This window comes from Musca autumnalis, unplaced genomic scaffold (assembly GCF_047663935.1).
Source record: "Musca autumnalis isolate F117 unplaced genomic scaffold, ASM4766393v1 scaffold_4, whole genome shotgun sequence".
In the NCBI taxonomy this organism is placed as follows: Eukaryota; Metazoa; Arthropoda; class Insecta; order Diptera; family Muscidae; genus Musca; species Musca autumnalis.
In genome coordinates, this window is record NW_027411977.1 from 225421438 (window position 1) to 225449376 (window position 27939).

At 33.0% G+C, this 27939-nt stretch overlaps 1 protein-coding gene across 22 annotated transcripts in view; it reads right to left on the reverse strand.

Annotated features, from left to right (window-relative positions):
* Positions 1 to 1942: 1942 nt before the first annotated feature.
* ftz-f1 (ftz transcription factor 1) overlaps positions 1943 to 27939 on the reverse strand; it is a 292383-nt gene continuing 266386 nt past the window's right edge. For all 22 annotated transcript variants that reach the window (XM_073985963.1, XM_073985973.1, XM_073985967.1 and 19 more), the window contains 7 exons: positions 24035 to 24252; positions 19850 to 20139; positions 18822 to 18878; positions 18539 to 18737; positions 11007 to 11265; positions 10839 to 10939; positions 1943 to 3033 (listed from right to left, as the gene is read on the reverse strand). In XM_073985963.1, the coding sequence (XP_073842064.1) occupies positions 2884 to 3033; positions 10839 to 10939; positions 11007 to 11265; positions 18539 to 18737; positions 18822 to 18878; positions 19850 to 20139; positions 24035 to 24252 (1274 nt within the window). In that variant the 3' untranslated portion in view covers positions 1943 to 2883. The remainder of the gene's footprint in view (positions 3034 to 10838; positions 10940 to 11006; positions 11266 to 18538; positions 18738 to 18821; positions 18879 to 19849; positions 20140 to 24034; positions 24253 to 27939) is intronic.

The following is a 27939-nucleotide window of genomic DNA, read 5'->3' on the forward strand; positions in this document are numbered from 1 at the left end:
AGTTTTCTTAGAGATATTGCCACATTTTGAAGATAACCTCAAACATTCACTAACGATTTTTTTGGGAATGGTCATGTAACCAAATTTGATCAAAGATAGAGTTTTCTTTTACTGGGTGACCTATAGTGAAATTTACTGTAGAATAATTTTCTTCTTGGCTATATTCTTCTAAAATCAAGTTATGTGGACATTTTTTGCCCATTTCAAATCTAACCTCAAAAATTCTCCCAAACACTTCTGAAAATATATGATCAATTTAGAATTTACATTTTTAAGGGGGAGATTTTACATTTACAGTTATCTTTTGTTTGGCGACCTATAATGAAATTGGCTGAAAAATCTTTTTCTCATTGACAACATTCGTTTAAAATAAAGTATTTTGAGAGTTTTGGCCTCATTTCGAAAATAACCTTATAAACACTTTTCAATAATATTTTCTTATTTATGCCTAAATTCAAAGCCCGCTTATAATGGAAAATATAATGCGTACAGATTTCTCTTGTTCGGTGACCTTTAGTGAAATATTCTGTGGAGTACTTTCCTCTTTAACGACATCCTGCTAAAATCACACCTTGTGTTAGATTTTAGATCATTTCGAAAATAACCTTAAAAATTCTATAAACAAAGTCAGTGAATAGATGCCTAATTATAAATGATATTTTATAGTGAGATATACAACAGTTACAGTTTTCTTTTACTCCGTGACCCATAGTGAAATTTGATGGGGATTATTTTTCCCATTGACACCATGCCTCTAAATAAAAGTGTTCTTGAAGATATTGCCATATTTTAAAATAACCTCAAACATTCTCTAACACATTTTTGGCGATGAACATATAACCGAATTGGAACCTTATATACAGTTTTCATTTACACGGTGGCCTATACTCAAATTTGTTGTAGAATATTTTCCTCTTTGACGACATCTGCCTAAAGTTAAGTTTTGTGGAAGTTTTTGGGCCATTTCAAAATTAACCTCAAAATTTGTCTCCTAAGAACTTCTGTGAATGTGTGATCAATTTAGAATTCATATTTTTAAGGGGGTAATATATCATTTACAGTTATCTTCTGTTTGGCGACCTATAGTAGATTTGCTGTAGAAAATTTTCCTCCTTGACGACATCTGTCTAAGGTTGAGTTTTGTGGAAGTTTTTTGGCCATTTCAAAATTAACCTCAAAATTTTTCTCTTAAGAACTTCTGTGAATGTGTGATCAATTTAGAATTCATATTTTTAAGGGGGTAATATATTATTTACAGTTATCTTCTGTTTGGCGACCTATAGTAGAATTTGATGGAGAATCTTTTTTCCTTTGGCATTATTTCTCTGAAACACATTTTTGTTGGAGAAATTGTCATTTTTCCTAAATAACCTCAAAAAATCAAGGCAAATGTTTTATGTGCCTATAGTGTGGCATATAAAACATGATTTCAGTTCGATTTTAACACAAAATAATTCTCTAGAAATGATATTGATAATTTCGAAAGGTTTTTTTGTTTTCTAAAAATTAATGATTTTATTGTTTATAATTTAGTTTATATTGAAAAAGTAATAATAAATCTAATTTTGAAAAAAAGTGGATTATGTTAAGCCCTGAATTTTCCAGTCATTGTGTTAAAACAAGAACAAACATTGCTGTTGGATATCTTCTTTTTTTTGCAATTTTTTCGTATTTTTTTGAAATGGGGGTAACATTTTGTTGATATCTGTTTTTTTAGTGGTATCCGTTTTGTTTTTATTATTTTTTAACTTAAATAATAATATATAGATATATCGCTTTGCTTCTTCTTTTCTTTTTAGTTTTTAACATTTATATAATATAATATGTATATATATGTATAGAACAGATTTTTTGTTTTAAACATCAAGCAACAAGTTATTTTTTAAATGATTTTTTTTCTGTTGTTTTACACTTTACTTTAAATCTAAATACATATATAACGTTTCTTTTCGTGTTTTAAGGTATCTATTGTTGTTGTTGTTGGTTTTTTATTTATAATTAGTGATGTTTTACATTATAATTTTTTTTGTTAATTTTTTTAAATAAGAGTTTTTTTAAACAAAAAAGGGGGATGGGAAAGAAAAAAATGTGGTATCGTTTTACTTACATTTAGTGAAAGAAAAAAAAAACTATTTACATTTAACAACAATTACTTTTTTTTAAAGAAAATATGTATATGATGGTTCACAAAATATTGTGTTTTTTATATCTTATTTATAATATTACTAAAATTAAACAACAAAGTTTTTTTATACTTATACAATTAATTGGTTTCTTTTTTGTTATAGGTTAGTGTTTAGGACTTAAAAATTAACATTAAATTCCCCTAAAAAAATTAACAGAAAAAAAGTACAGGAATTAACTTAAAAAAAAAAGAGAAATTACATAAGAAAATTACATAATAAATGAAAAATAAATGTGTATGTGTTTGTATGTAAAAATGTATTTTTTGAAAATAGATAAACCGCTTAAAAACCGTAGACATTTTTTGTTGTTTTTGAAACATGAAAAAGTTGAACTTGAGACGCCTAAAAGTATGCAAAGTTTTTAGAGATGAAATGTTTGAACATCTTATTTAAATTTATGGGAGAAAAAAACTTTGTTTTGTTTTACAATTTGTCACAAAAATATATTGTTTCTTGGATATTTTTTCTTGCAATTTTAATTGTATTTTTTATAAGCTTTGCTTTTGTGGTTTCTGTTTTATGTTTAGATCCTGTTTATGTTTTCTTGTTTGATGGTTGCTTTGCCTTGCTTTTTTCCTTCCAAAATGATTTTTAAGTGGTGTGGTTGGTTGTTGATTGGATTGGTTTTTGTGTTTCTATTATTTAATACCCGCCCCTTAACGTTTTACATATGTGTGTGTTGGTTGGTTGGTTGCTTTTACACTTTCCGTTTTGCATGCAACATTTCCATGAGTAACGTTTGTGTGGGTGCACTACCGGCACAGTGTTTTGAATATAAGTGCTCTTCACCGCGTGTTGCCATGGCATGAATGTCAGGCAATATACTTAACAGCCTCCTGAATTTATCCTGGAATAAAGAAAATAAAGACGTCAAAATTATTCTGAATTTGTTTGGTTTATTTTGAAATTAACCTCAAATTCTATAAAAAAAATCTGTGATCAATTTAAAAATCGTATTTTATAGGTGGTTATATAACATTTACAGTTATCTTTTACACAGAGACCTATAGTGAAATTTTGTCTAGAATCTTTTTCTTATTGATACCTTTCCCCTAAAATGTAGTCTTGTGTCCGATTTGGGCCCATTTCGAAAATAACCTAACAAGCTTTTTGCAATAATATTATTTTTATGTCCAAATTGGAAGCCCTTTTTAGATGGAAAATATAATAGGTATAGATTTCTTTTGTTCATCCACCTATAGTAAAATTTTCTTTAGAATATTTTCCTCATTGATGACATCCTTCTAATGCCATGTAGTGTGCCAGATTTTGGACCATTTCTGAATTAACCTTAAAAATTCTATAAACTAAAAATCTGACCATATGATCTAATTACTTACTTACTTACTTAGCTGGCCCATTACAGAACATTTGTTCTATAGGCCGAACTAAGAAGAGATCTCCATTCCTCTCTATTTGTTGCTTTGCACACTGGAATACCGCGCCTTGTCATCTCATCATCCACTTGTTTGCGCCATCTATTCCTTGGCCTGCCAATTCTGCGTGCACCGCCATGTGGCATGTATTCATACGCCTTTTTAGCGGGTTCATCATCGCTCATTCTTTTGATATGGCCTAGCCAACGCAATCGCTGCATCTCGATACGTTTAACAATATTCATGTCGTTGTATAGCAGATACAGCTCGTGGTTCATGCGACGTCGATATTCACCGTCAACGCAGATTGGTCCATAGATCTTTCGAAGAATTTTTCTCTCAAACACACCAAGCACTGCCATGTCTGCTTGCGCAAGTACCCAGGCTTCGGAGCCATACATCAGCACGGGTAGTATCAGTGTTTTGTAGAGCGTTATTTTTGTTTGACGAGATGTGGCTTTGTTTTTAAACTGCTTACTTAATCCAAAGTAGCATCTGTTGGCCAATACAATTCTTCTTTTTATTTCACAACTGATGTCGTTTGTTGTGTTGACGGAGGTGCCGAGGTAGACGAAGTCTTTTACTACCTCAATATTATAGGAACCAACTTCCACAGTCGGTCCGAGCTCAATGGACGCATTGCGCGTCGACACCATCAACTTGGTCTTCTCACCGTTTACCGCCAGACCCACTTTAGCAGATTCTCCTTCGACTTTTATAAAGGTATCAGTTACTTCTTTTACTGATCGACCCATGATGTCTATATCATCAGCATAAGCAAGTAACATGTGACTATTGGTGTAGATTGTGCCACTTCTTTTGACGTCTGCCTCTCGTATAACCTTTTCTAGCAGGATGTTGAAGAGGTCACACGAAAGGCTGTCTCCTTGTCTGAAACCTCTTTTGGTACCAAACTCTTCGGAGAGGTTCTTTCCTATTTTAACTGAGGACCTCGTGTCAGTTAAAGTCATTTTACAAAGCCGGATGAGCTTTGCGGGAATACCAAATTCAGACATGGCTTGGAATACCTTTGAGCGCAGCGGACTGTCGAAGGCTGCTTTATAATCGACAAAAAGGTGGTAGGTGTCGATCTGCATCTCTTGGGTCTTCTCCAGGATTTGCCGCAGGGTAAATATCTGGTCAATGGTGGACTTGCCAGGTCTAAAGCCGCATTGGTATGGTCCAATAATCTCGTTGACCATTGGCTTTAGTCGTTCGCACAATATCCCTGACACGATCTTGTAGGCAATAGGGAGTAGACTTATGCCCCTATAGTTAGAGCATACAGTCTTATCTCCCTTCTTGTGGACGGGGCACAGGATACTCAGGTTCCAATCGTCGGGTACTCGTTCTTCCTGCCAGATGGTGCTAACTAGCTGATGAATACACCTTATCAGCGTGTCGCCTCCGGTTTTGAACAGCTCGGCTGGTAAGCCATCGGCCCCTGCTGCCTTATTATTCTTCAGCCGATTTATTGCTGTCTTTACCTCATCTTGGCTGGGCGGTATACATTCAATACCATCTTCTGGGATTGGGACTGTGGTATCTTCGTCGTCTTCGCTGCTATTGGATACCAACAGATTTGAAAAATGTTCTTTCCATATCCTGAGTACACTATCTGTATCAGTTACCAAATTACCTTGCTGGTCTCTACAGGAGGATGTGCCTGTACCAAAGCCATCAGTTTGATGCTTGACTCTTTGGTAGAATTTTCGGACTTCATTCTGGCTCCTGTACATCTCGATTTTTTCACACTCCCGCTTTTCCATCTCTCTCTTTTTCCTGCGGAAAAGACGTTTCTCCTCTCTCCTTTTCTCCCTGTATCTCTCTCGTGCGCTACGCGTTGCTACGGATTGTAAAGTAGCCTTATATATGATCTAATTAGAAATGGTATTTTTTAGTCGGATATATAACATTTACAGTTATCGATTACTCGGTGACCTATAGTCCAATTTTATGTTGAATCTTTTTCTCATTGACACCATTTGCCTAAACTGAAGCATTGTTGCAGTTTTGGGACCATTTCAGAAAATAACCTCACAAATATTTTACTCTAATATTTTCATTTTTATGTCCTAATTGTAAGGCCGATTTTAATGGAAAATATAATACTTATAGATTTGTTTCGTTCAGCGACCTATAGTGAAATTTTCTTTAGAATATTTTCCTCATTGACGACATTCTCCTAATGTCATGTAGTGTGCCAGATTTTGGACCATTTCGAAAATAACCTTAAAAATCATATAAACTAAAAATGTGACCACATGATCAAATAAGAAATGGTATTTTATAGCCGGATATATAACATTTACAGTTATCTTTTACTCGGTGACCTAAAGTGAAATGTTATGTTGAACCTATTTCTCATTGACACCATTTGCCTAAATTGAAGTATTGTTGCAGTTTTGGGCCCATTTCAGAAAATAACCTCACAAACTTTTTACTCTTATATTTTTTTTATGTTCTAATTGAAAGGCCGATTTTATTGGAAAATATAATAGGTATAGATTTCATTTGTTCAGCGACCTATAGTGAAACTTTCTTTAGAATATTTTCCTCATTGATGACATTCTCCTAATATCATGTATTGTGCCAGATTTTAGACCATTTCTGAATTAACCTTAAAAATTCTATAAACTAAAAATGTGACCACATGATCAAATTAGAAATGGTATTTTATAGCCGGATATATAATATTTACAGTTATCGTTTACTCGGTGACCTATAGTGAAATTTTATGTTAAATCTTTTTCTCATTGATAACATCCTTCGAATGTCATGCATTGTGCCAAATTTTGGACCATTTCTGAATTAACCTTAAAAATTCTGTAAACTAAAAATGTGACCACATGATCAAATTAGAAATGGTATTTTATAGACGGATATATAACATTTACATATATCTTTTACTCGGTGACCTATAGTGAAATGTTATGTTAAATCCTTTTCTCATTGACACCATTTGTTTAAACTGAAGTATTGTTGTAGTTTTGGGACCATTTCAGAAAATAACCTCACAAACTTTTTGCTCTAATATTTTCTTTTTTATGTCCTAATTGAAAGTCGATTTTAATGGAAAATATAATACTTATAGATTTGTTTTGTTCAGCGACCTATAGTGAAATTTTCTTTAGAATATTTTCCTCATTGATGACACTCTCCTAATGTCATGTAGTTTGCCAAATTTTGGACCATTTCTGAATTAACCTTAAAAATTCTGTAAACTAAAAATGTGACCATACGATCAAATTAGAAATGGTATTTTATAGGCGGATATATAACATTTACAGTTATCTTTTACACCGAGACCTATAGTGAAATTTTGTGTAGAATCTTTTTCTCATTGACACCTTTGCCCTAAAATGAAGTGTTGTGTCCGAAATTTGCCCATTTCAAAAAATAACCTTACAAGCTATTTTATGTCCAAATTGGAAGGCCGCTTTTGATGGAAAATATAATACGTATAGATTTCTTTTAATCAGCAACCTATAGTGAAATTTTCTTTAGAATATTTTCCTCATTGATGACATCCTTCTAATGTTATGTAGTGTGCCAGATTTTGGACCATTTCTGAATTAACCTTAAAAATTCTATAAACTAAAAATGTGACCACATGATCAAATTAGAAATGGTATTTTATAGCCGGATATATAACAATTACAGTTATCGTTTACTCGGCGACCTATAGTGAAATTTTATGTTGAATCTTTTTCTCAATGACACCATTTGCCTAAACTGAAGTATTGTTGCAGTTTTTGGCCCATTTTAGAAAATAACCTCACAAATCTTTTACTCTATTATTTTCATTTTTATGTCCTAATTGTAAGGCCGATTTTAATGGAAACTATAATACGTATAGATTTCTTTTGTTCAGCGACCTATAGTGAAATTTTCTTTAGAATATTTTCCTCATTGATGACATTCTCCTAATGCCATGTAGTGTGCCAGATTTTGGACCATTTCGGAATTAACCTTAAAAATTCAATAAACAAAAAATCTGATCATATGATCAAATTAGAAATGGTATTTTATAGGTGGTTATATAACATTTACAGTTATCTTTTACACCGAGACCTATAGTGAAATTTTGTGTAGAATCTTTTTCTCATTGACACCTTTGCCCTAAAATGAAGTATTGTTGCAGTTTTGGGCCCATTTCCGAAAATAACCTCACAAACTGTTTACTCTAATAATTTAATTTTTATGTCCTAATTGAAAGGCCGATTTTAATGGAAAATATAATACTTATAGATTTGTTTTGTTCAGCGACCTATAGTGAAATTTTCTTTAGAATATTTTCCTCATTGATGACATTCTCCTAATGTCATGTAGTGTGCCAAATTTTGGACCATTTCGGAATTAACCTTAAAAATTCAATAAACAAAAAATCTGATCATATGATCAAATTAGAAATGGTATTTTATAGGTGGTTATATAACATTTACAGTTATCTTTTACACCGAGACCTATAGTGAAATTTTGTTTAGAATCTTTTTCTCATTGACACCTTTGCCCTAAAATGAAGTTTTGTTGCAGTTGTCGACCCATTTCCGAAAATAACCTCACAAACATTTTGCTCTAACATTTTCTTTTTTATGACCTACTTGAAAGGCCAATTTCAATGGAAAATATAATACCTATAGATTTGATTTGTTCAGCGACTTATAGTGAAATTTTCTTTAGAATATTTTCCTCATTGATGACATTATCCTAATGTCATGTAATGTGGCAGATTTTGCACCATTTCGGAATTAACCTTAAAAATTCTATAAACTAAAAATGTGACCACATGATCATATTAGAAATGGTATTTTATAGGTGGTTATATGACATTTACAGTTTTCTTTTACTCGGTGACCTACAGTGAAATGTTATGTTGAACTTTTTTCTCATTGACACCATTTGTCTAAACTGAAGTATTGTTGCAGTTTTGGGCCCATTTCAGAAAATAACCTTACAAACTTTTTACTCCAATATTTTCATTTTTAAGTCCAAATTGGAAGCCCGCTTTAGATGGAAAATATAATATGTATAGATTTCTTTTGTTCAGCGACCTATAGTGAAACTTTCTTTAGAATATTTTCCTCATTGATGACATTCTCCTAATGTCATGTAGTGTGCCAGATTTTGGACAATTTCTATATTAACCTTAAAAATTCTATAAACTAAATATCTGACCATATCATCAAATTAGAAATGGTATTTTATAGCCGGATATATAACATCTACAGTTATCTTTTACACAGAGACCTATAGTGAAATTTTGTGTAGAATCTTTTTCTCATTGACACCTTTCCCCTAAAATGAAATGTTGTGTCCGAATTGGTCCCATTTCGAAAATAACCTTACAAGCTTTTTGCAGTAATATTATTTTTTTATGTCCAAATTGGAAGCCCGCTTTTGATGAAAAATATAATAGGTATAGATTTCGTTTGTTCAGCGACCTATAGTGAAATTAGCTGAGTAATATTTTCCTCATTGATGACATCCTTCGAATGTCATGCATTGTGCCAGATTTTGGACCATTTCTGAATTAACCTTAAAAATTCTATAAACTAAAAATGTGACCACATGATCAAATTAGAAATGGTATTTTATAGCCGGATATGTAATATTTACAGTTATCGTTTACTCGGTGACCTATAGTGAAATTTTATGTTTAATCTTTTTCTCATTGATAACATCCTTCGAATGTCATGCATTGTGCCAAATTTTGGACCATTCCTGAATTAACCTTAAAAATTCTGTAAACTAAAAATGTGACCATACAATCAAATTAGAAGTGGTATTTTATAGCCGGATATGTAACATTTACATATATCTTTTACTCGGTGACCTATAGTGAAATGTTATGTTGAACCTTTTTCTCATTGACAGCATTTGCCTAAACTGAAGTATTGTTGTATTTTTGGGCCCATTTCCGAAAATAACCTCACAAACTGTATACTCTAATAATTTCATTTTTATGTCCTAATTGAAAGGTCGATTTTAATGGAACATATAATACTTACAGATTTCTTTTGTTCAGTGACCTATAGTGAAATTAGCTGAGTAATATTTTCCTCATTGATGACATTCTCCTAATGTCATGTAGTGTGCCAGATTTTGGACCATTTCCGAATTAACCTTAAAAATTCTATAAATTTAAAATCTGACCATATGATCAAATTAGAAATGGTATTTTATAGCCGGATATATAACATTTACATATATCTTTTACTCGGTGACCTATAGTGAAATGTTATGTTGAACCTTTTTCTCATTGACACCATTTGCCTAAACTGAAGTGCTGTTGCAGTTTTGGGCCTATTTCAGAAAATAACCTCACAAATCTTTTACTGTAATATTTTCATTTTTATGTCCAAATTGGAAAGCCGCTTTTGATGGAAACTATAATACGTATAGAGTTCTTTTGTTCAGCGACCTATAGTGAAATTAGCTCAGTAATGTTTTCCTCATTGATGACATTCTCCTAATGTCATGTAGTGTGCCAGATTTTGGACCATTTCTGAATTAACCTTAAAAATTCTATAAACTAAAAATGTGACCACATGATTATATTAGAAATGGTAGTTTACAGCAAAACGTATAACATTTACAGTTATCGTTTACTCGGTGACCTATAGTGAAATTTTATGTTGAATCTTTTTCTCATTGATAACATTCTTCGAATGTCATGTGGTGTGCCAGATTTTGGACCCTTTCGGAATTAACCTTAAATATTCTATAAACTAAAAATGTGACCACATGATCAATTTAGAAATGGTATTTTATAGGTGGTTATATGACATTTACAGTTTTCTTTTACTCGGTGACCTATAGTGAAATTTTATAATGAATCTTTTTTTCATTGACACCATTCGCCTTAAACGAAGCGTTGTGGATTTTTTGGTCCCACATCGAAAAAAAAACCTTACAAACATTTGGAAAAATATTTTCTTTTTATGTCCAAATTGGAACGCCGATTTTAATGGAAAATATAATACATAGAGATTTCTTTTGTTCAGCAACATATGGTTAATTTTCCTGTAGAATATTTTTCTCATTGGCGATATCCTTCTAAAGTTAAGTTTTGTAAATGTTTTTTGTCCATTTCGGAATTAACCTTAAAAATTCTACAAACACTTATCATGATTCAAAACACGTCCTATAACAAGAAATGAAAAATATCCCCATTCATTATAACAAAGTAGGACACTTTGAGGTTAGGTTAGTTGTTGCCATTGACACAACCCTTTTTCTTTTCTTATATTTATATTTTCTATTTCACACTTACCGTCACAGATGGATAACACGTTAGTGTGTAATCTAACAATGCCGCTTGTACATTTTCATGGCCCTGCAACACTGTTTTCTTATTGATAATACCCCGTACATCTAAAAAAGAGAGAAAGAAATGGTTCACATCTTCCGATAGTTTCTATTTTAAGCTTGGAATACTTACCTGGATTTAATAATATCAAAAATTTCATACACACATAATCGCCCATATCAAACTTCAAATCTTGCAGTTTATTTTGTAATTCATTGAAATAATCACTCAATTGCGGCACACCCAGCAGGCCAAGACTTAACAAATTAAAGACTTGACCATTATTGAGTTGTGTCTCATCTGGCAGGCCATTATGTATGCGTTGATGTAGATGATCCAATACTAACATATCAGACCATGAATGTTGCAGAAGTTTCATTTGATCATCAACCTGGAAAAACAAGAAAAGAAAATAAATTATGAGAGAAGTTAAAAAAAACAGGGAACAAAATGGGCGGGCTTAACTTATCGGTATATAGAGTTTAGTAAAAAATGAGATAATTGTATTTCTATTTACAAATGGTGCCTTCATGTTGCATTTGGAAAGGCCGAAGGACCACTTTTAGAGGGTATATGCGACGATATTCTTCTAAATTGTTACCATTTTAACTTTTGAAATCACTTTTCTGTCAATCTTTTTAGTAAACATGAAGGTTACAAGTTGTAGCCTAAAAGTATGCTGTGACTTTATTCAGCCAAACGGCCACTATCAAGCAATTTCAAGAAAGATCTATAAAAATACATTGGAATATATTTTTAATAGAAGAAAATTATAAAAAATTGTTGAAAAAATAGTCCGCAACATTTTAGAAGCTACAAGAGTGCTCAATAAATGTACAATTAATGAAAAATTTAAAGAAACTCCACAATTTTATGAAATATTTTGCCATTATGCCCACAAATAATCATTTATATTGGAGGTTGAATTTGAAATATGTGAAAATCTCCCTCAGCGCTTCCTTTTAGGTGATTGTTGCCAAAGGAAAAAATATTCTCCATAAAAATTCACTATAGGTTACAGAACAAAAGAAAATTGTAGGTGGAATATTTTCCCTGAAAACTGCAGTTTCAATTATCCTTTAAAGTATTTTTGAGGTTAATTTTGAATTAAGCCAAAATCTCCTATAATCCTTTATGTTAGGAGGAAGATGTTAAAGAACAAAAGATTCTACATCAAATTTTAATAAGGGTCATGAAACAGAAGAAAACTGTAGCTTTTATGGATCAATTTTAAATAAGAAAATTCTAATTAATTTTTAAGGTTAAATTTGTAATATCCCAAAATCTATCTCAATTCTTTATTTTTGGGGGTTATTGCAAATGGAAAAAATATTCTCCATGAAAATTCATTATTGGTCACAGAACAAAAGAGAACTGTAGGTGGAATATTTTCCTTGAAACATCCCGTTCAATTTATCCTTTAAAGCATTTTTTGAGGTTAATGTTAAAATGAGCCAACATCTTATAGAATTCTTTATTTTAGGAAAAAGATGTCAAAGAAGAAAAAATTATACATCAAATTTTACTAAGCGTCACCAAACAGAAGAAAACTGTAGCTCTAATGGATCCCTTTTAATATAAAAATTCTAATTAATTTGTGAGGTTAAATTTGAAATATCCCAAAATCTACCACAATACGTCATTTTAGTTGATTGGTGCAAATGGAAAAAATATTCCGCATGAAAATTCACTATTGGTCGCAGAACAAAAGAAAATTTTAGGTGGAATATTTTCTCTTAAAACTGCAGTTTCAATTATCCTTTAAAGCATTTTTTTTGGGTTAGTTTTGAAATGAGCCAACATCTTATAGAAATCTTTATTTTAGGAAAATGATGTCAAAGAAGAAAAGATTCTACATCAAATTTTACTAAGGGCCAACAAACAGGAGAAAAATGTAGCGCTAATGGATCCCGTTTAAAAAAATTCTCTAATTAATTTTTGAGGTTAAATTTGAAATATGTCAAAATCTCCTCTAACGCTTCATTTTAGGTGGTTGTTGCAAATGGAAAAAATATTCTGCACGAAAATTCACCATTGGTCACAGAACAAAAGAAAATTGTAGGTGGAATATTTTCCCTTAAAACGGCAGTTGCAATTATCCTTTAAAGCAGTTTTGAGGTTAATTTTGAAATAAGCCAAAATATCATAGAATGCTTTATGTTAGGAGGATGATGTTAAAGGAGAAAAGATTCTACATCAAATTTTACTAAGGGTCATCAAACAGAAGAAAACTGTAGCTCTGATCGATCACGTTTAAAATAAAAATTCTTATTATTTTTTGAGGTTAAATTTGAAATATCCCAAAATCTCCCTCAATACTTCATTTTAGTTGATTGGCGCAAATGGAAAAAATATTCCACATGAAAATTCACTATTGGCCACAGAATAAAAAAAACTGCAGGTTGAATATTTTCACTTAAAACTGCAGTTTCATTTATCCTTTAAATCATTTTTGAGGTTAATTTTGAAATGAGACAAAATCTTATAGAATTCTTTATTTTAGGAAAATGATGTCAAAGAAGAAAAGATTCTACATCAAATTTTACTAAGGGTCACCAAACAGAAGAAAACTGTAGCTCTCATCGATCACGTTTAAAATAAAAATTCTTATAATTTTTTGAGGTTAAATTTGAAATATCCCAAAATCTCCCTCAATACTTCATTTTAGTTATTGGTGCAAATGGAAAAAATATTCCGCATGAAAATTCACTATTGGTCACAGAACAAAAGAAATTTGTAGATGGAATATTTTTCCTTAAAATTGCAGTTTCAATTATCCTTTAAAGCATTTTTTAGGTTAATTTTGAAATGAGCCAAAATATCATGGAATGCTTTATGTTAGGAGGATGATGTTAAAGGAGAAAAGAGTCTACATCAAATTTTACTAAGGGTCACCAAACAGAAGAAAACTGTAGGTTTAATGGATCCATTTTCAATAAAAAATTCTAATTAATTTTTGAGGTTAAATTTAAAATATCCCAAAATCTACCTCAATACTTCATTTTAGTTGATTGGTGCAAATGGAAAAAATATTCTCCACGAAAATTCACTATCGGTCGCAGAAAAAAAGAAACGTGTAGGTGGAATATTTTCCCTTAAAAATACAGTTTCAATTATCCATTAAAGCATTTTTCAGGTTAATTTTGAATTAAGCCAAAATCTCATAGAATGCTTTACGTTAGGAGGATGACGTCAAAGAAGAAAATATTCTACATCAAATTTTATTAAGGGTCACCAAACAAAAGAAAACTGTGGCTCTAATGGATCCCTTTTAGAATAACAATTCTCTAATTAATTTTTGAGGTTAAATTTGAAATATTCCAAAATCTCCCTCAATACTTCATTTTAGTTGATTGGTGTAAATGAAAAAAATATTCTGCATGAAAATTCACCATTGGTCGCAGACCAGAAGAAAACTGTAGGTTGAATTGTTTCCCTTCCAGCTTAGGGAAAATGCTCAATAAAGGTAGAATTAATGAAGGAATTTTAAGAAATTTAAGGAAACTCCACAATTTCATGGAACATTTGGCCATTATGCCACACAAATAAGCATTTATATTGTTTTTAGGGTCCATGACCAAGATGAAATTAGGGCTATTGACATATGTCGAAGGTTACATTGTCAACATTTTTCGGAGTCTAGGGTTTTTCTTGACAAACAATGATCAAAGTTTAATACATTTTTCTATAGTAAAATTCCTTGGCATAAGAGGGTGCTTTCCTATTGTAGTATACCTCAGCAGGATTGTTAATGGTTTTTGTTTTTATATGTTCCTAAATCATTAAGCTTTTAGCCTTTAAAGTCTGTTTCTATCGAGCCTTTTAATTAACACTGAGTTTTCTAGTTATGGCCTAAAAGTATGCTTTGATTTTTGCTAGTCAAATGACCATTATTTGGTCGTTTCAAGAGGCTTTGATGAAAAATCAATTTAAACGATTTGAAATAAAGTTTTTATAAAATAAAATGATTAAGACGATTTTGGAAAATATTCAGGGAGACTTTGGACCAGTTATATATGTATATAACCTGTTCCACTTCAGAAAACCTGTATAAACAAAGCAAAACTACACAAAATGTTCTTTCCTGAGAAAATCTTCATTTTTGTGGGTTTACATTGAATACAGTTGGTATATTATGGACTCTATCCTGAAGCTAAGACAACTAATGTAAGCCCACTTTTCCCAGACATATCTTAAAGAGACCATTTAAGAGAATAATTGATCTTTTGGTAGGTTATGTGCTATTCTCTTTAATTATCTTTTCAATTTGGAAAAAACTAGTTTTGCCTTAGCACACGAGGCTCCCTGCCTCAAGAGCAGACAAAGCTGTAGTAAAGAAACGTCAAAGCTATAAATAGCTTTAGACAATTATGTGTGAAGTAAAGAAAGAAAACAAAAAAAAAATAAATAAATCTTAAAACGGCATCGTCTGCTGTTGCTTGACTTTGTGCAGAGAGTTAATTGACTGTATGCTGCTGGAGGAGAATGAATGGATGGATGGTTGTATGGTTGCATGCCTGCCTGCCTGCTGCTGATGTTGCGTCACAGCAACAAAACGTGACTTCATGATAACCGCCATACAAACGAATTATTACGCGAGAAGTTCTCCGCAATACAACCGCTTCATTGTGCATTTTGAGTAACTCAAGTTTAAATTGTTGTTGTTGTTTTTTCTACTCGCTATAAAAATAGATGACAATGTAACTGCACGTCGCCATCGTAAAGTAGTTTTACATTGAATCGGGTCTTTAGTGATTTTGTGGTTTGTGGATTTCCTCCCTCCTCTCTGTCTGCCTTCTATCTTTGAAACTGACATATGGTTCAGCTTTGTTGCCTAAGTAGGTCATAAGCAAGCACAAAGCACCTCAAAAAATAGTTACAGAGATGGGTCTACAGATATTTACAGACACAGCAGAAACATGTGTATGTGTGTAATATGCAATTTGCAGCAACAACAACAAACTGGAAACGAGTCACAAACATTAATAGACCTGAACCAAAAGAAACCAAAAGTAAATGAAATCGAAAAACAATGCCAAAGAGATTACATTAAAGCCAGCCTCTGGTGGTGGCGGGTATTTGTCTCAGTTTTAATGTTGGCAATAGGTAGGCTATGCTTGTAGATTTGTAATTGGGATTAGGCAAAGTAATTGATTATCGTAAAGAAATTTTGAGACAGAAAGGGAATGAAATTTAAAAAAAAAAACAGATTTTTCTATAGAAAATTTGACTAGGAAAGCGGTCTCCAAAGGCCTCGTGGATTTTTTAAAAATATTTTTAGAGGCCTCGTGGATTTTTAAAAATATTTTTAGAGGCTTCGTGGATTTTTAAAAATATTTTAGAGGCTTCGTGGATTTTTAAAACTACTTTTAGAGGCCTTGTGGATTTTTAAAAATATTTTTAGAGGCCTCGTGGATTTTTAAATTTTTTTTAGAGGCCTCGTGGATTTTTAAAATTATTTTAAGAGGCCTCGTGGATTTTTTAAAATATTTTTAGAGGCCTCGTGGATTTTTAAAAATATTTTTAGAGGCCTCGTGGATTTTTAAAATTTTTTTAGAGGCCTCGTGGATTTTTAAAATTTTTTTAGAGGCCTCGTGGATTTTTAGAAATATTTTTAGAGGCCTCGTGGTTTTTGAAAAATATTTTTTGAGGCCTCGTGGATTTTTAAAAATATTTTTAAAGGCCTTCAAAGGCCTCGTCGATTTTTAAAAATATTTTTACGGGCCTTCAAAGGCCTCGTGGATTTTTAAAAATATATTTAGAGGCCCTCAAAGGCCTCGTGGATTTTTAAAAATATTTTTAGAGGCCCTCAAAGGCCTCGTGGATTTTTAAAAATATTTTTAGAGGCCCTCAAAGGCCTCATGGATTTTTAAAAATATTTTTAGAGGCCCTCAAAGGCCTCGTGGATTTTTAAAAATACTTTTAAAGGCCTCGTGGATTTTTGAAAATATTTTTTCAGGCCTTCAAAGCCCTCGTGGATTTTTGAAAATATTTTTTTAGGCCTTCAAAGGCCTCGTGTATTTTTAAAAATATTTTTAGAGGCCCTCAAAGGCCTCGTGGATTTTTAAAAATATTTTTAGAGGCCCTCAAAGGCCTCGATGATTTTTAAAAATATTTTTAGAGGCCCTCAAAGGCCTCGTGGATTTTTAAAAATATTTTTAGAGGCCCTCAAAGGCCTCGTGGATTTTTAAAAATATTTTTAGAGGCCCTCAAAGGCCTCGTGGATTTTTAAAAATATTTTTAGAGGCCCTCAAAGGCCTCGTGGATTTTTAAAAATATTTTTAGATGCCCTCAAGGGCCTCGTGGATTTTTAAAAATATTTTTAGAGGCCCTCAAAGGCCTCGTGGATTTTTAAAAATATTTTTAGAGGCCCTCAAAGGCCTCGTGGATTATTAAAAATATTTTTAGAGACCCTCAAAGGCCTCGTGGATTTTTAAAAATATTTTTAGAGGCCCTCAAAGGCCTCGTGGATTTTTAAAAATATTTTTAGAGGCCATGAAAGGCCTCGTGGATTTTTAAAAATATGTTTAAAGGCCTTCAAAGGCTTCGTGGATTTTTAAAAATATTTTTAGTGGCCTCCAAAGGCCTCGTGGATTTTTAAAAAGAATTTTTAGAGGCCCTCAAAGGCCTCGTGGATTTTTAAAAATATTTTTAGAGGCCCTCAAAGGCCTCGTGGATTTTTAAAAATATTTTCAGGGGCCTCCAAAGGCCTCGTGGATTTTTAAAAATATTTTTAGAGGCCCTCAAAGGCCTCGTGGATTTTTAAAAATATTTTCAGGGGCCTCCAAAGGCCTCGTGGATTTTTAAAAATATTTTTAGAGGCCCTCAAAGGCCTCGTGGATTTTTAAAAATATTTTTAGAGGCCCTCAAAGGCCTCGTGGATTTTTAAAAATATTTTTAGAGGCCCTCAAAGGCCTCGTGGATTTTTAAAAATATTTTTAGAGGCCCTCAAAGGCCTCGTGGATTTTTAAAAATATTTTTAGAGGCCCTCAAAGGCCTCGTGGATTTTTAAAAATATTTTTAGAGGCCCTCAAAGGCCTCGTGGATTTTTAAAAATATTTTTAGAGGCCCTCAAAGGCCTCGTGGATTTTTAAAAATATTTTTAGAGGCCCTCAAAGGCCTCGTGGATTTTTAAAAATATTTTTAGAGGCCCTCAAAGGCCTCGTGGATTTTTAAAAATATTTTTAGAGGCCCTCAAAGGCCTCGTGGATTTTTAAAAATATTTTTAGAGGCCCTCAAAGGCCTCGTGGATTTTTAAAAATATTTTTAGAGGCCCTCAAAGGCCTCGTGGATTTTTAAAAATATTTTTAGAGGCCCTCAAAGGCCTCGTGGATTTTTAAAAATACTGTTAGAGGCCCCCAAAAGTCTCGTGGATTTTTAAAAATATTTTTAGTGGCTTCCAAAGGCCTTGCAAATTTTTGAAAACATTATTAGAGGCCTCCAAAAGTCTCGTGGATTTTTAAAAATAATTTTAATGGCCTCCAAACCCCTCGTGGATTTTTTTAAAATATTTTTAATGGTCCCTTTAAAGGCCTCGAAAATTTTTAAAAATACTTTTAGCGGTCTCCAACCCCTCGTGGATTTTTAAAAATATTTTCAGTGACCTCCAAAGGCCTCGTGGATTTTTAAATATATTTTCATATATTTAAATTCCATTTACTCACCTTCAAATCCTTAAAGAACACCGTATTACGTGCCCAATCGACTTGTGAGAATAGATTTTGATCCAAAACTTTACACATTAATTCAAAGAGATCCACTTCAACTTGATTGTACGTTTGTTTCTGCAGCAGAGCGAAGAGTTGCGTCTGCCATTCCCTGTCATCTATTGACTGTACAAATTCCCTGATCATCGGTGATACCCTGAAAGAGATAGAAAAAATAACAATAATTAATGTATAGAGAAGAAGATCCGAGGCGGGTAAAATTTCAAAATTTTTAGCTTGCCTTAAAGGTTCTATTATGGAATCGGCGGTACTTGAAGGATGTGTGCCCGAATCGAAGCTGAAACGAAAAATAAACAAAAAAATAAAAATATTAAAAAATGGTCCTTGAAATTTGTGAATTACAACGAAAGTGAGGGGCCTGGTGTGATGTCAGGGGGATGGTCAAAATTTAAAAAAAATTTAATTTGATTAAAGCCAATTGGAATAGAGGTGAAAAGGGGAGAGCGAGAGAGGGATGGATGTTTATTCTAAACAAAAAAGTTTTGAACTGAGGATATTTTTGGTTGAGTAATTTTTTTTTTGAGTTTAAATTGATTTTTTTAATTCATATTTCCCACGTTGGACGCCATAATTTATTCAGTGTCATTCCACGTTGGGCGCCAATATACTTGGGACTTGATTTCGCCAATTTTAATTTCTTTTCATATTTCAAGATGATATTTGGTTTGCGCCAATCATTGATGCCGTTATAGCAAATGAGAACTGAAGATATTATACCCTTCCACGTTGGACGCCAATGCATACAGTAGCCTATTCTACGCCTGGACCATCAGTTTTAACGTACACAATTATTTTCCATGAAGATTGTTTAATGATATACATAATCCATACAAAATTTGAGTTATTGCGGTCTTCCACGTTGGGCGCCAATACCTAAAGTAATCGTTTCCATAGCAATTTTATTGTAACTCATCACAATCTGGTTGAGATTTTTTAATGTTATCAACATTTTACAAAATTATTGATAATACACCAATCCACGTTGGGCGCCACTTTGTTTTTTTTTGCCATTTCACCGATTCCTTTTAAAACAACTGCCAGTTTTTCATCTTCCAATCCCACCCATACCCAAAAATATCCACAATTTAACTTATTTAGAGTAACACTTTTATCCACTTTTTTTCTTCCCTTTACCCATACTCCTCTGAACTTCTCAAAACCAAAAACACATTTAAAACCAAACACGACATATGGCAAGAGGAAAGAATCTTCATCAAATATAACATAAACAGAGGATTCCAACTATACCACAATTTTGAATCGCTGGCATTTTGTAGGGAACCGGTACCGGTGTCATGGCAATTACTGCCACCACCACCGCCGCCACTGCCACTACCGACGCGGTTGATGCCATCACTCGTACTGTTGTTGTTGTTATTGCTGCCATTGTTACTGTTCGCTCCACCACCGCCGCCACCAGCACCACCACCGCTACCGTTAAGGGGCGCGGCTATCACACCGGTGCTGGCATTAACCTGTCCTAAGGCAATAGCTATGGGGCTGGGTGATGAGTCGGGCGATTGTGTAAGAGAGGATACCTGGAAAGAGAGGGAGAGAGACATTTGATTAGTTTTTGAAGCATACTTTAAGGGAGTTATTATTTTGGGAGATTTTAGGGATCAGATTTTCAGGAAATTTCCAGAGAAAAATTTGGTCAAATTCCTAGAGAAAATTTGGTTCAGATTTAAAAAGAAAAAAAAAATTACGCAAAATTTGTTTAGTTTCTGAGCAAACTTTGCGAGCAATTATGTCGCTCCACGTTGGGCGCCAATTTGCTTTGGCAGTAAATTTTTTTTACTTTAAGATTTCGAGCAAATTTTCTATTGGATGAGATTTTTTTATGGAAAGTTGGGTAAGATTCCGAGGAAATTTCCTATGGAGGAATGACTTTGATTTTCTTAACATATTCCAAAACCCACGTTGGGCGCCATTATTTATATGACCTATTCGGCTCTATAGGACTTTTCTTTTTAGTCCAGGGGCATTAACAGAAAATTTTTATGTGTAGTCTTTGTCTAATGTGTGATTTCAAGGCAATCCACGTTGGGCGCCAATTCACTATGCCTGTCATTTTCACTTTTACAAAAGCGTTTTTTCTTCTTAGAACCATCAATATCATTATTTCCATCAATGATGACACAATTTGTGGTGGAGAAAAGATATTATGCCAATCCCCACGTTGGTCGCCAATGGGCTTTGACAGCAACTTCTGCACCTTTTGAAATTGTTTCTTTTTATAGAAATTAAATTTGGTTAAGCGCTTTAGTTATGCCACCATTTAATTTTTAATTCAGTTTTTTTTTGTCATTCCACGTTGGGCGCCAATGCATTTTGTTTAAGATTGCGAGCAAATTTTCTATGGAAAATTACGTGGTATTCCGACCAAAATTTTTATGAAAAATTGCGTCGTATTTCGAGCAATTTTTTTTTTGAAAATTGGGTCGTATTCCGACCAAATTTTCTATGGAAAATCCTCGTGAATTTTTAAAAATATTTTTATGATTATTAATAATATTTTAAGGGCCAACAAAGGCCTTGTGGATTTTTAATAATATTTGTTGGGGCCTCGTGGGTTTTAAAAAATATTTTTAGGGGCCTCGTGGATTTTTAAACATATTTTTAGGAGCCTCATGGATTTTAAAAAATATTCTAGGGGCCTCGTGAATTTTTAAAAATATTTTTAGTGGCCTCCAAAGGCCTTTGGGATTTTTAAAAATATTTTTAGAGGCCTCCAAAAGGTCTCGTGTATTTTAAAAAATATTTTTAATGGCTTCCAAAGGCCTCGTGGATTTTTAAAAATATTTTAAATGGCCTCCAAAGGCCTCGTGGATTTTTAAAAATATTTTTATAATGGCCTCCAAAGGCCTCGTGGATTTTTAAAAATATTTTTAATGGCCTCCAAAGGCCTCGTCGATTTTTAAAAATATTTTTAATGGCCTCCAAAGGCCTCGTGGATTTTTAAAAATATTTTTAGAGGCCTTTTGGATTTTTTAAAATATTTTTAGAGGCCTTGTGGATTTTTTAAAATATTTTTAGAGGCCTTGTGGATTTTTTAAAATATTCTTAGAGGCCTCGTGGATTTTTTAAAATATTCTTAGAGGCCTCGTGGATTTTTTTAAATATTTTTAGAGGCCTCGTGGATTTTTTTAAATATTTTTAGAGGCCTCCAAAGGCCTCGTGAAGTTCTAAAAATATTTTTAGTGGCCTCCAAAGGACTTTGGGTTTTTAAAAATATTTTTAGAGGCTTCCAAAGGCCTCGTGTATTTTTAAAAATATTTTTAGTGGCCTCCAAAGGCCTTTGAGATTGTTAAAAATATTTTTAGAGGCCTCCAAAGGCCTCGTGGATTTTTTAAAATATTTTTCGTGGCCTCCAAAGGCCTCGTGGATTTTTAAAAATATTTTTAATGGCCTCCAAAGGCCTCGTGGATTTTTAAAAATATTTTTAATGGCCTCCAAAGGCCTCGTGGATTTTTAAAAATATTTTTAATGGCCTCCAAAGGCCTCGTGGATTTTTAAAAATATTTTTCGTGGCCTCCAAAGGCCTCGTGGATTTTTAAAAATATTTTTAATGGCCTCCAAAGGCCTCGTGGATTTTTAAAAATATTTTTAATGGCCTCCAAAGGCCTCGTGGATTTTTAAAAATATTTTTTATGGCCTCCAAAGGCCTCGTGGATTTTTAAAAATATTTTTAATGGCCTCCAAAGGCCTCTTGAATTTTTAAAAATATTTTTAATGGCCTCCAAAGGCCTCGTGGATCTTTAAATATATTTTTGATGGCCTCCAAAGGCCTCGTGGATTTTTAAAAATATTTTTAATGGCCTCCAAAGGCCTCGTGGATTTTTAAAAATATTTTTAATGGCCTCCAAAGGCCTCGTGGGTTTTTAAAAATATTTTTAATGGCCTCCAAAGGCCTCTTGAATTTTTAAAAATATTTTTAATGGCCTCCAAAGGCCTCGTGGATTTTTAAAAATATTTTAATGGCCTCCAAAGGCCTCGTGGATTTTTAAAAATATTTTTAATGGCCTCCAAAGGCCTCGTGGATTTTTAAAAATAGTTTTAATGGCCTCCAAAGGCCTCGTGGATTTTTAAAAATATTTTTAATGGCCTTTGGAGGCCTCGTGGATTTTTAAAAATATTTTTAATGACCTCCAAAGGCCTCGTGGATTTTTAAAAATATTTTTAATGGCCTTTGGATTTTTAATGGCCTTTGGAGGCCTCGTGGATTTTTAAAAATATTTTTAGAGGCCTTGTGGATTTTTTTAAAATATTTTTTGAGGCCTCGTGGGTTTTTTAAAATTTTTTTAGAGGCCTCGTGGATTTTTTAAAATTTTTTTAGAGGCCTCGTGGATTTTTAAAAATATTTTTAGAAGGTTCGTGGAATTTTTAAAATATTTTTAGAGGCCTCGTGGATTTTTTAAAATATTTTTAGAGGCCTCGTGGATTTTTTAAAATATTTTTAGAGGCCTTGTGGATTTCTAAAAATATTTTTAGAGACATCGTGGATTTTTTTAAAATATTTTTAGATGCCTCGTGGATGTTTTAAAATGTCTTTAGAGGCCTCGTGGATTTTTAAAAATATTTTTAGAGGCCTCGTGGATTTTTTAAAATATTTTTGGAGGCCTCGTGGATTTTTAAAAATATTTTATAGGCTTCCAAAGGCCAAGTGAATTTTTAAAATTATTTTTAGTGGCCTCCAAAGGCCTCGTGGATTTTTAAAAACATTTTTTGTGGCCTCCAAAGGTGGCGTATACCTACTGTCGTAAGTCATACGCCCATTTGGACTCATAAATAATATTTGTCATACGCACACAGATCCCAATAGAAATTTTCTTTGGTATATTATGTTCAAATTCCTAGAAATGTGGCCAAACTTGTATGCGAAGTTGCTATACCGTGCAATGGATGCAATTAACCCAAATTCTTTGAATGCCTCATCTTCAGATCAACCTAGCCGTAATGTCACACAACATCTTTGCCTTCACTTTCATTCTCTATTTACAAATCTAATGAACCCCAAAATAAAAGAAGAAAAAAAAACTAAATTGTGATTAAATGATTGTCCCACTTTTGCGTCCGCTTAGAGAAAGAAGTGCAATGATGCTGCTGGCTGCTCACGGTGAGGTGTAGATGACGATTGCCTGCCTGCCTGCCTGCATGGCCTTGTTGATGGTGTTGTATGTTGTGTGATATTTTTTGTGTCCCTCAAACTAAAATCTGGGGAAATGGGTCAATGTCAAGGTCAATTGATGATTGCCAAGACACAAACTCGAAGAGCAACAATTGGGGAGTGGAGAAAAAGGGGGCTCTTTGTTACTACCTCTTCAAAAATCGAAGAGGTTGATTATTTAGGTTTGGGAACATCTTTAAGTTGTTGGTGTTTTATTTTTGTTTGGCAAGTAAGCCATGTTTTTCTTTGTTTTTTCTTCTTCTTACCTGAGGTATTTGTATTTCTTGTTTTATATTCATATTCGAATAGGTTTGATAACCAGGTGACAGAGGCGTTGGTTTCATATCTCCCGTACCCATGGACGTTCGCAGTGCTTGCAAGGCAATTTGTCTTTGACGCATTACCTGCAGCTTTCGCGCCCGATCCCTTTTGTACATGGGTCCAAATTTATTACGGCCACCGCGCATGCGATCGGCTCTCACAGCTGAAAAGATAAGAAAAATAATGAAGGAATTAGTTTTTGTTGAATATTGAAAAGGGGGAGAAATAAATTTCGGAAATATGTTCCCAAGGAGCGTATAATTGATATTAATTGGATACCGTGGTGGCGTATACGTTATTTTAATTACTTTTTCATTGCGAAGATAATGCGGATTCGGAGTAAATTTTTAAAGTTAATTGAAAGAGGAAATTTTATGAAAAATTCTGGGTAAATTTTCTATAGAAAACTGTTCTTGTTTCAAAGGAGATTTTCTATAGACAAACTGGATACTCCCTAGCACATTTTCTATGGGAAAGATGGCCTAGTTCTTAAGTGTTTCAGAGGCCACAAAAAAAAAAAAAAAATAAAAGTCTACGGGGCCTTTGTAGGTATCTAAAATATTTTTAAAAATCCACGAGGCCTTTTGAGGCCACGAAAAATATTTTTAAAAATCCACGAGGCCTTTTGAGGCCACGAAAAATATTTTTAAAAATCCACGAGGCCTTTGAGGCCACGAAAAATATTTTTAAAAATCCACGAGGCCTTTGGAGGCCCCGAAAAATATTTTTAAAAATCCACGAGGCCTTTGGACGCCACAAAAAATATTTTTAAAAATCCACGAGGCCTTTGGACGCCACAAAAAAATATTTTTAAAAATCCACGAGGCCTTTGGACGCCACAAAAAATATTTTTAAAAATCCACGAGGCCTTTGGACGCCACAAAAAAATATTTTTAAAAATCCACGAGGCCTTTGGACGCCACAAAAAATATTTTTAAAAATCCACGAGGCCTTTGGACGCCACAAAAAAATATTTTTAAAAATCCACGAGGCCTTTGGACGCCACAAAAAATATTTTTAAAAATCCACGAGGCCTTTGGACGCCACAAAAAAATATTTTTAAAAATCCACGAGGCCTTTGGACGCCACAAAAAATATTTTTAAAAATCCACGAGGCCTTTGGACGCCACAAAAAATATTTTTAAAAATCCACGAGGCCTTTGGATGCCACAAAAAATATTTTTAAAAATCCACGAGGCCTTTGGACGCCACAAAAAATATTTTTAAAAATCCACGAGGCCTTTGGACGCCACAAAAAATATTTTTAAAAATCCACGAGGCCTTTGGACGCCACAAAAAATATTTTTAAAAATCCACGAGGCCTTTGGACGCCACAAAAAATATTTTTAAAAATCCACGAGGCCTTTGGACGCCACAAAAAATATTTTTTAAAAAACCACGAGGCCTTTGGAGGCCCCGAAAAATATTTTTAAAAATCCACGAGGCCTTTGGACGCCACAAAAAATATTTTTAAAAATCCACGAGGCCTTTGGACGCCACAAAAAATATTTTTAAAAATCCACGAGGCTTTTGGACGCCACAAAAAATATTTTTAAAAATCCACGAGGCCTTTGGATGCCACGAAAAATATTTTTAAAAATCCACGAGGCCTTTGTAGGTATCTAAAATATTTTTAAAAATCCACGAGGCCTTTGCAGGCCACGAAAAATATTTTTAAAAATCCACGAGGCCTTTGCAGGCCACGAAAAATATTTTTAAAAATCCACGAGGCCTTTGTAGGTATCTAAAATATTTTTAAAAATCCACGAGGCCTTTGCAGGCCACGAAAAATATTTTTAAAAATCCACGAGGCCTTTGGAGGGTTATAAAAATATTTTTAAAAATCCACGAGGCCTTTGGAGGCCACGAAAAATATTTTTAAAAATCCACGAGGCCTTTGGAGGCCACGAAAATATTTTTAAAAATCCACGAGGCCTTTGGAGGCCACGAAAAATATTTTTTAAAATCCACGAGGCCATTGGAGGCCACGAAAAATATTTTTAAAAATCCACGAGGCCATTGGAGGCCACGAAAAATATTTTTAAAAATCCACGAGGCCTTTGGAGGCCACGAAAAATATTTTTAAAAATTCACATGAAATACTCTCCTAGTTCCTAGGCATATTTTCTATAGAAAATTAGGCGTAGTTTCTAGTCAATTTTTTCATATAAAAATCTGGTGTATTTTCTAGGTAAAATGTTCATAGAAAATCTTAAACAAATTTTTTATAGAAAACCTAGCATCGATCCTTAAGAAAGCTGACCCCGATTGTATGTAAATTTTATCTAGAAAACCAGGATTACAATCTAGGCCAAATTATAGAAAATCTGGTCTCTTCCCTAAGCAAAATGTCTATAGAACCCCTGGCCTCTCTGCAAGGTAAAAGTTTTATAAAAACTGGTCTCACTTCTAGGTAAAAAATAAAAAATTCTAAATTTCGCTTAGAACACCTGAAAAATATTCTAAAAAATCGTTTTGTCTACTGTGACGTATAAGTTATTTTAATAGAAGTTCATTGGGAGCGTATAACTGTTAATAACTATTTATATTTTTTATAAAGCATACGCAACAATGGCCAATTGTTTGAAATTCGCCAATTGAGAACATTTTGTTTTATTTGTTTCATTTTCTTTTTGCTTTTTTGTGTTTTAGCTTCTTGGCATTCATGTTTGTGTTTTGATGACAATGAAAATTGTTTGTCACCGAGCAAAAAAGGCAGTGTTGACCTCCTTTTTTGTAGAGATATAAAAACAAGAGCAGAAAAACAAAAGAAAAAACACTTTCACAATAGCAGAATAATGTGCAACAATATAAAATGTCCCACATATTTCCACCCCATAAAAACGACATTCTCGTAGTATATTTACAATATTTACACACACATTTACAATGACCGATTTTCCATATGTATGTACTCGTACAAGTACAAATGTACATACTAAGCTAATAAAAAATGTATGCATGTTTGTATAAATACACTCGACTCGAAATAATTACCATAAAATGCAGAAAAATTCATTGCAGTTTCTTTGTTTTAAATCATTTGCTATTAAAAAAGCATACAAAAAGGATAAAAGGTATTAAAATAAACGTTGAAAAGCTTGAGGAGGTACATAAGTGCGTATGACTAATATTAATAGATAAATTAATAGATAAATTAATAGATACTAATGGACGTATAAGTGCTGACAATAGTTATACGCACCATAGACTATTATGTGGAAGTCCATTATTAGGCTTTTTCGTAGAAAATTTGTCAGGGAACTTTAACGGATTTTCTATGGAAAATTTGCCAAGAAACTAGATCAGTTTTTTTAAATCCACGATGCCTTTGGATGGGTTTAAAAAATATTTTTAAAAATCCACGAGCCTTTGTAGGTGGCCTTAAAAATATTTTTAAAAATCCACGAGCCTTTGTAGATGGCCTTAAAAAATATTTTTAAAAATCCACGAGCCTTTGTAGGTGGCCTTAAAAAATATTTTTAAAAATCCACGAGCCTTTGTAGGTGGCCTTAAAATATTTTTAAAAATCCACGAGCCTTTGTAGGTGGCCTTAAAATATTTTTAAAAATCCACGAGCCTTTGTAGGTTGCCTTAAAATATTTTTAAAAATCCACGAGCCTTTGTAGGTGGCCTTAAAATATTTTAAAAAATCCACGAGGCCTCCAAAAATATTTTTAAAAATCCACGAGCCTTTGTAGGTGGCCTTAAAATATTTTAAAAAATCCACGAGGCCTCCAAAAATATTTTTAAAAATCCACGAGGCCTCCAAAAATATTTTAAAAAATCCACGAGGCCTCCAAAAATATTTTAAAAAATCCCCGAGGCCTCCAAAAATATTTTAAAAAAT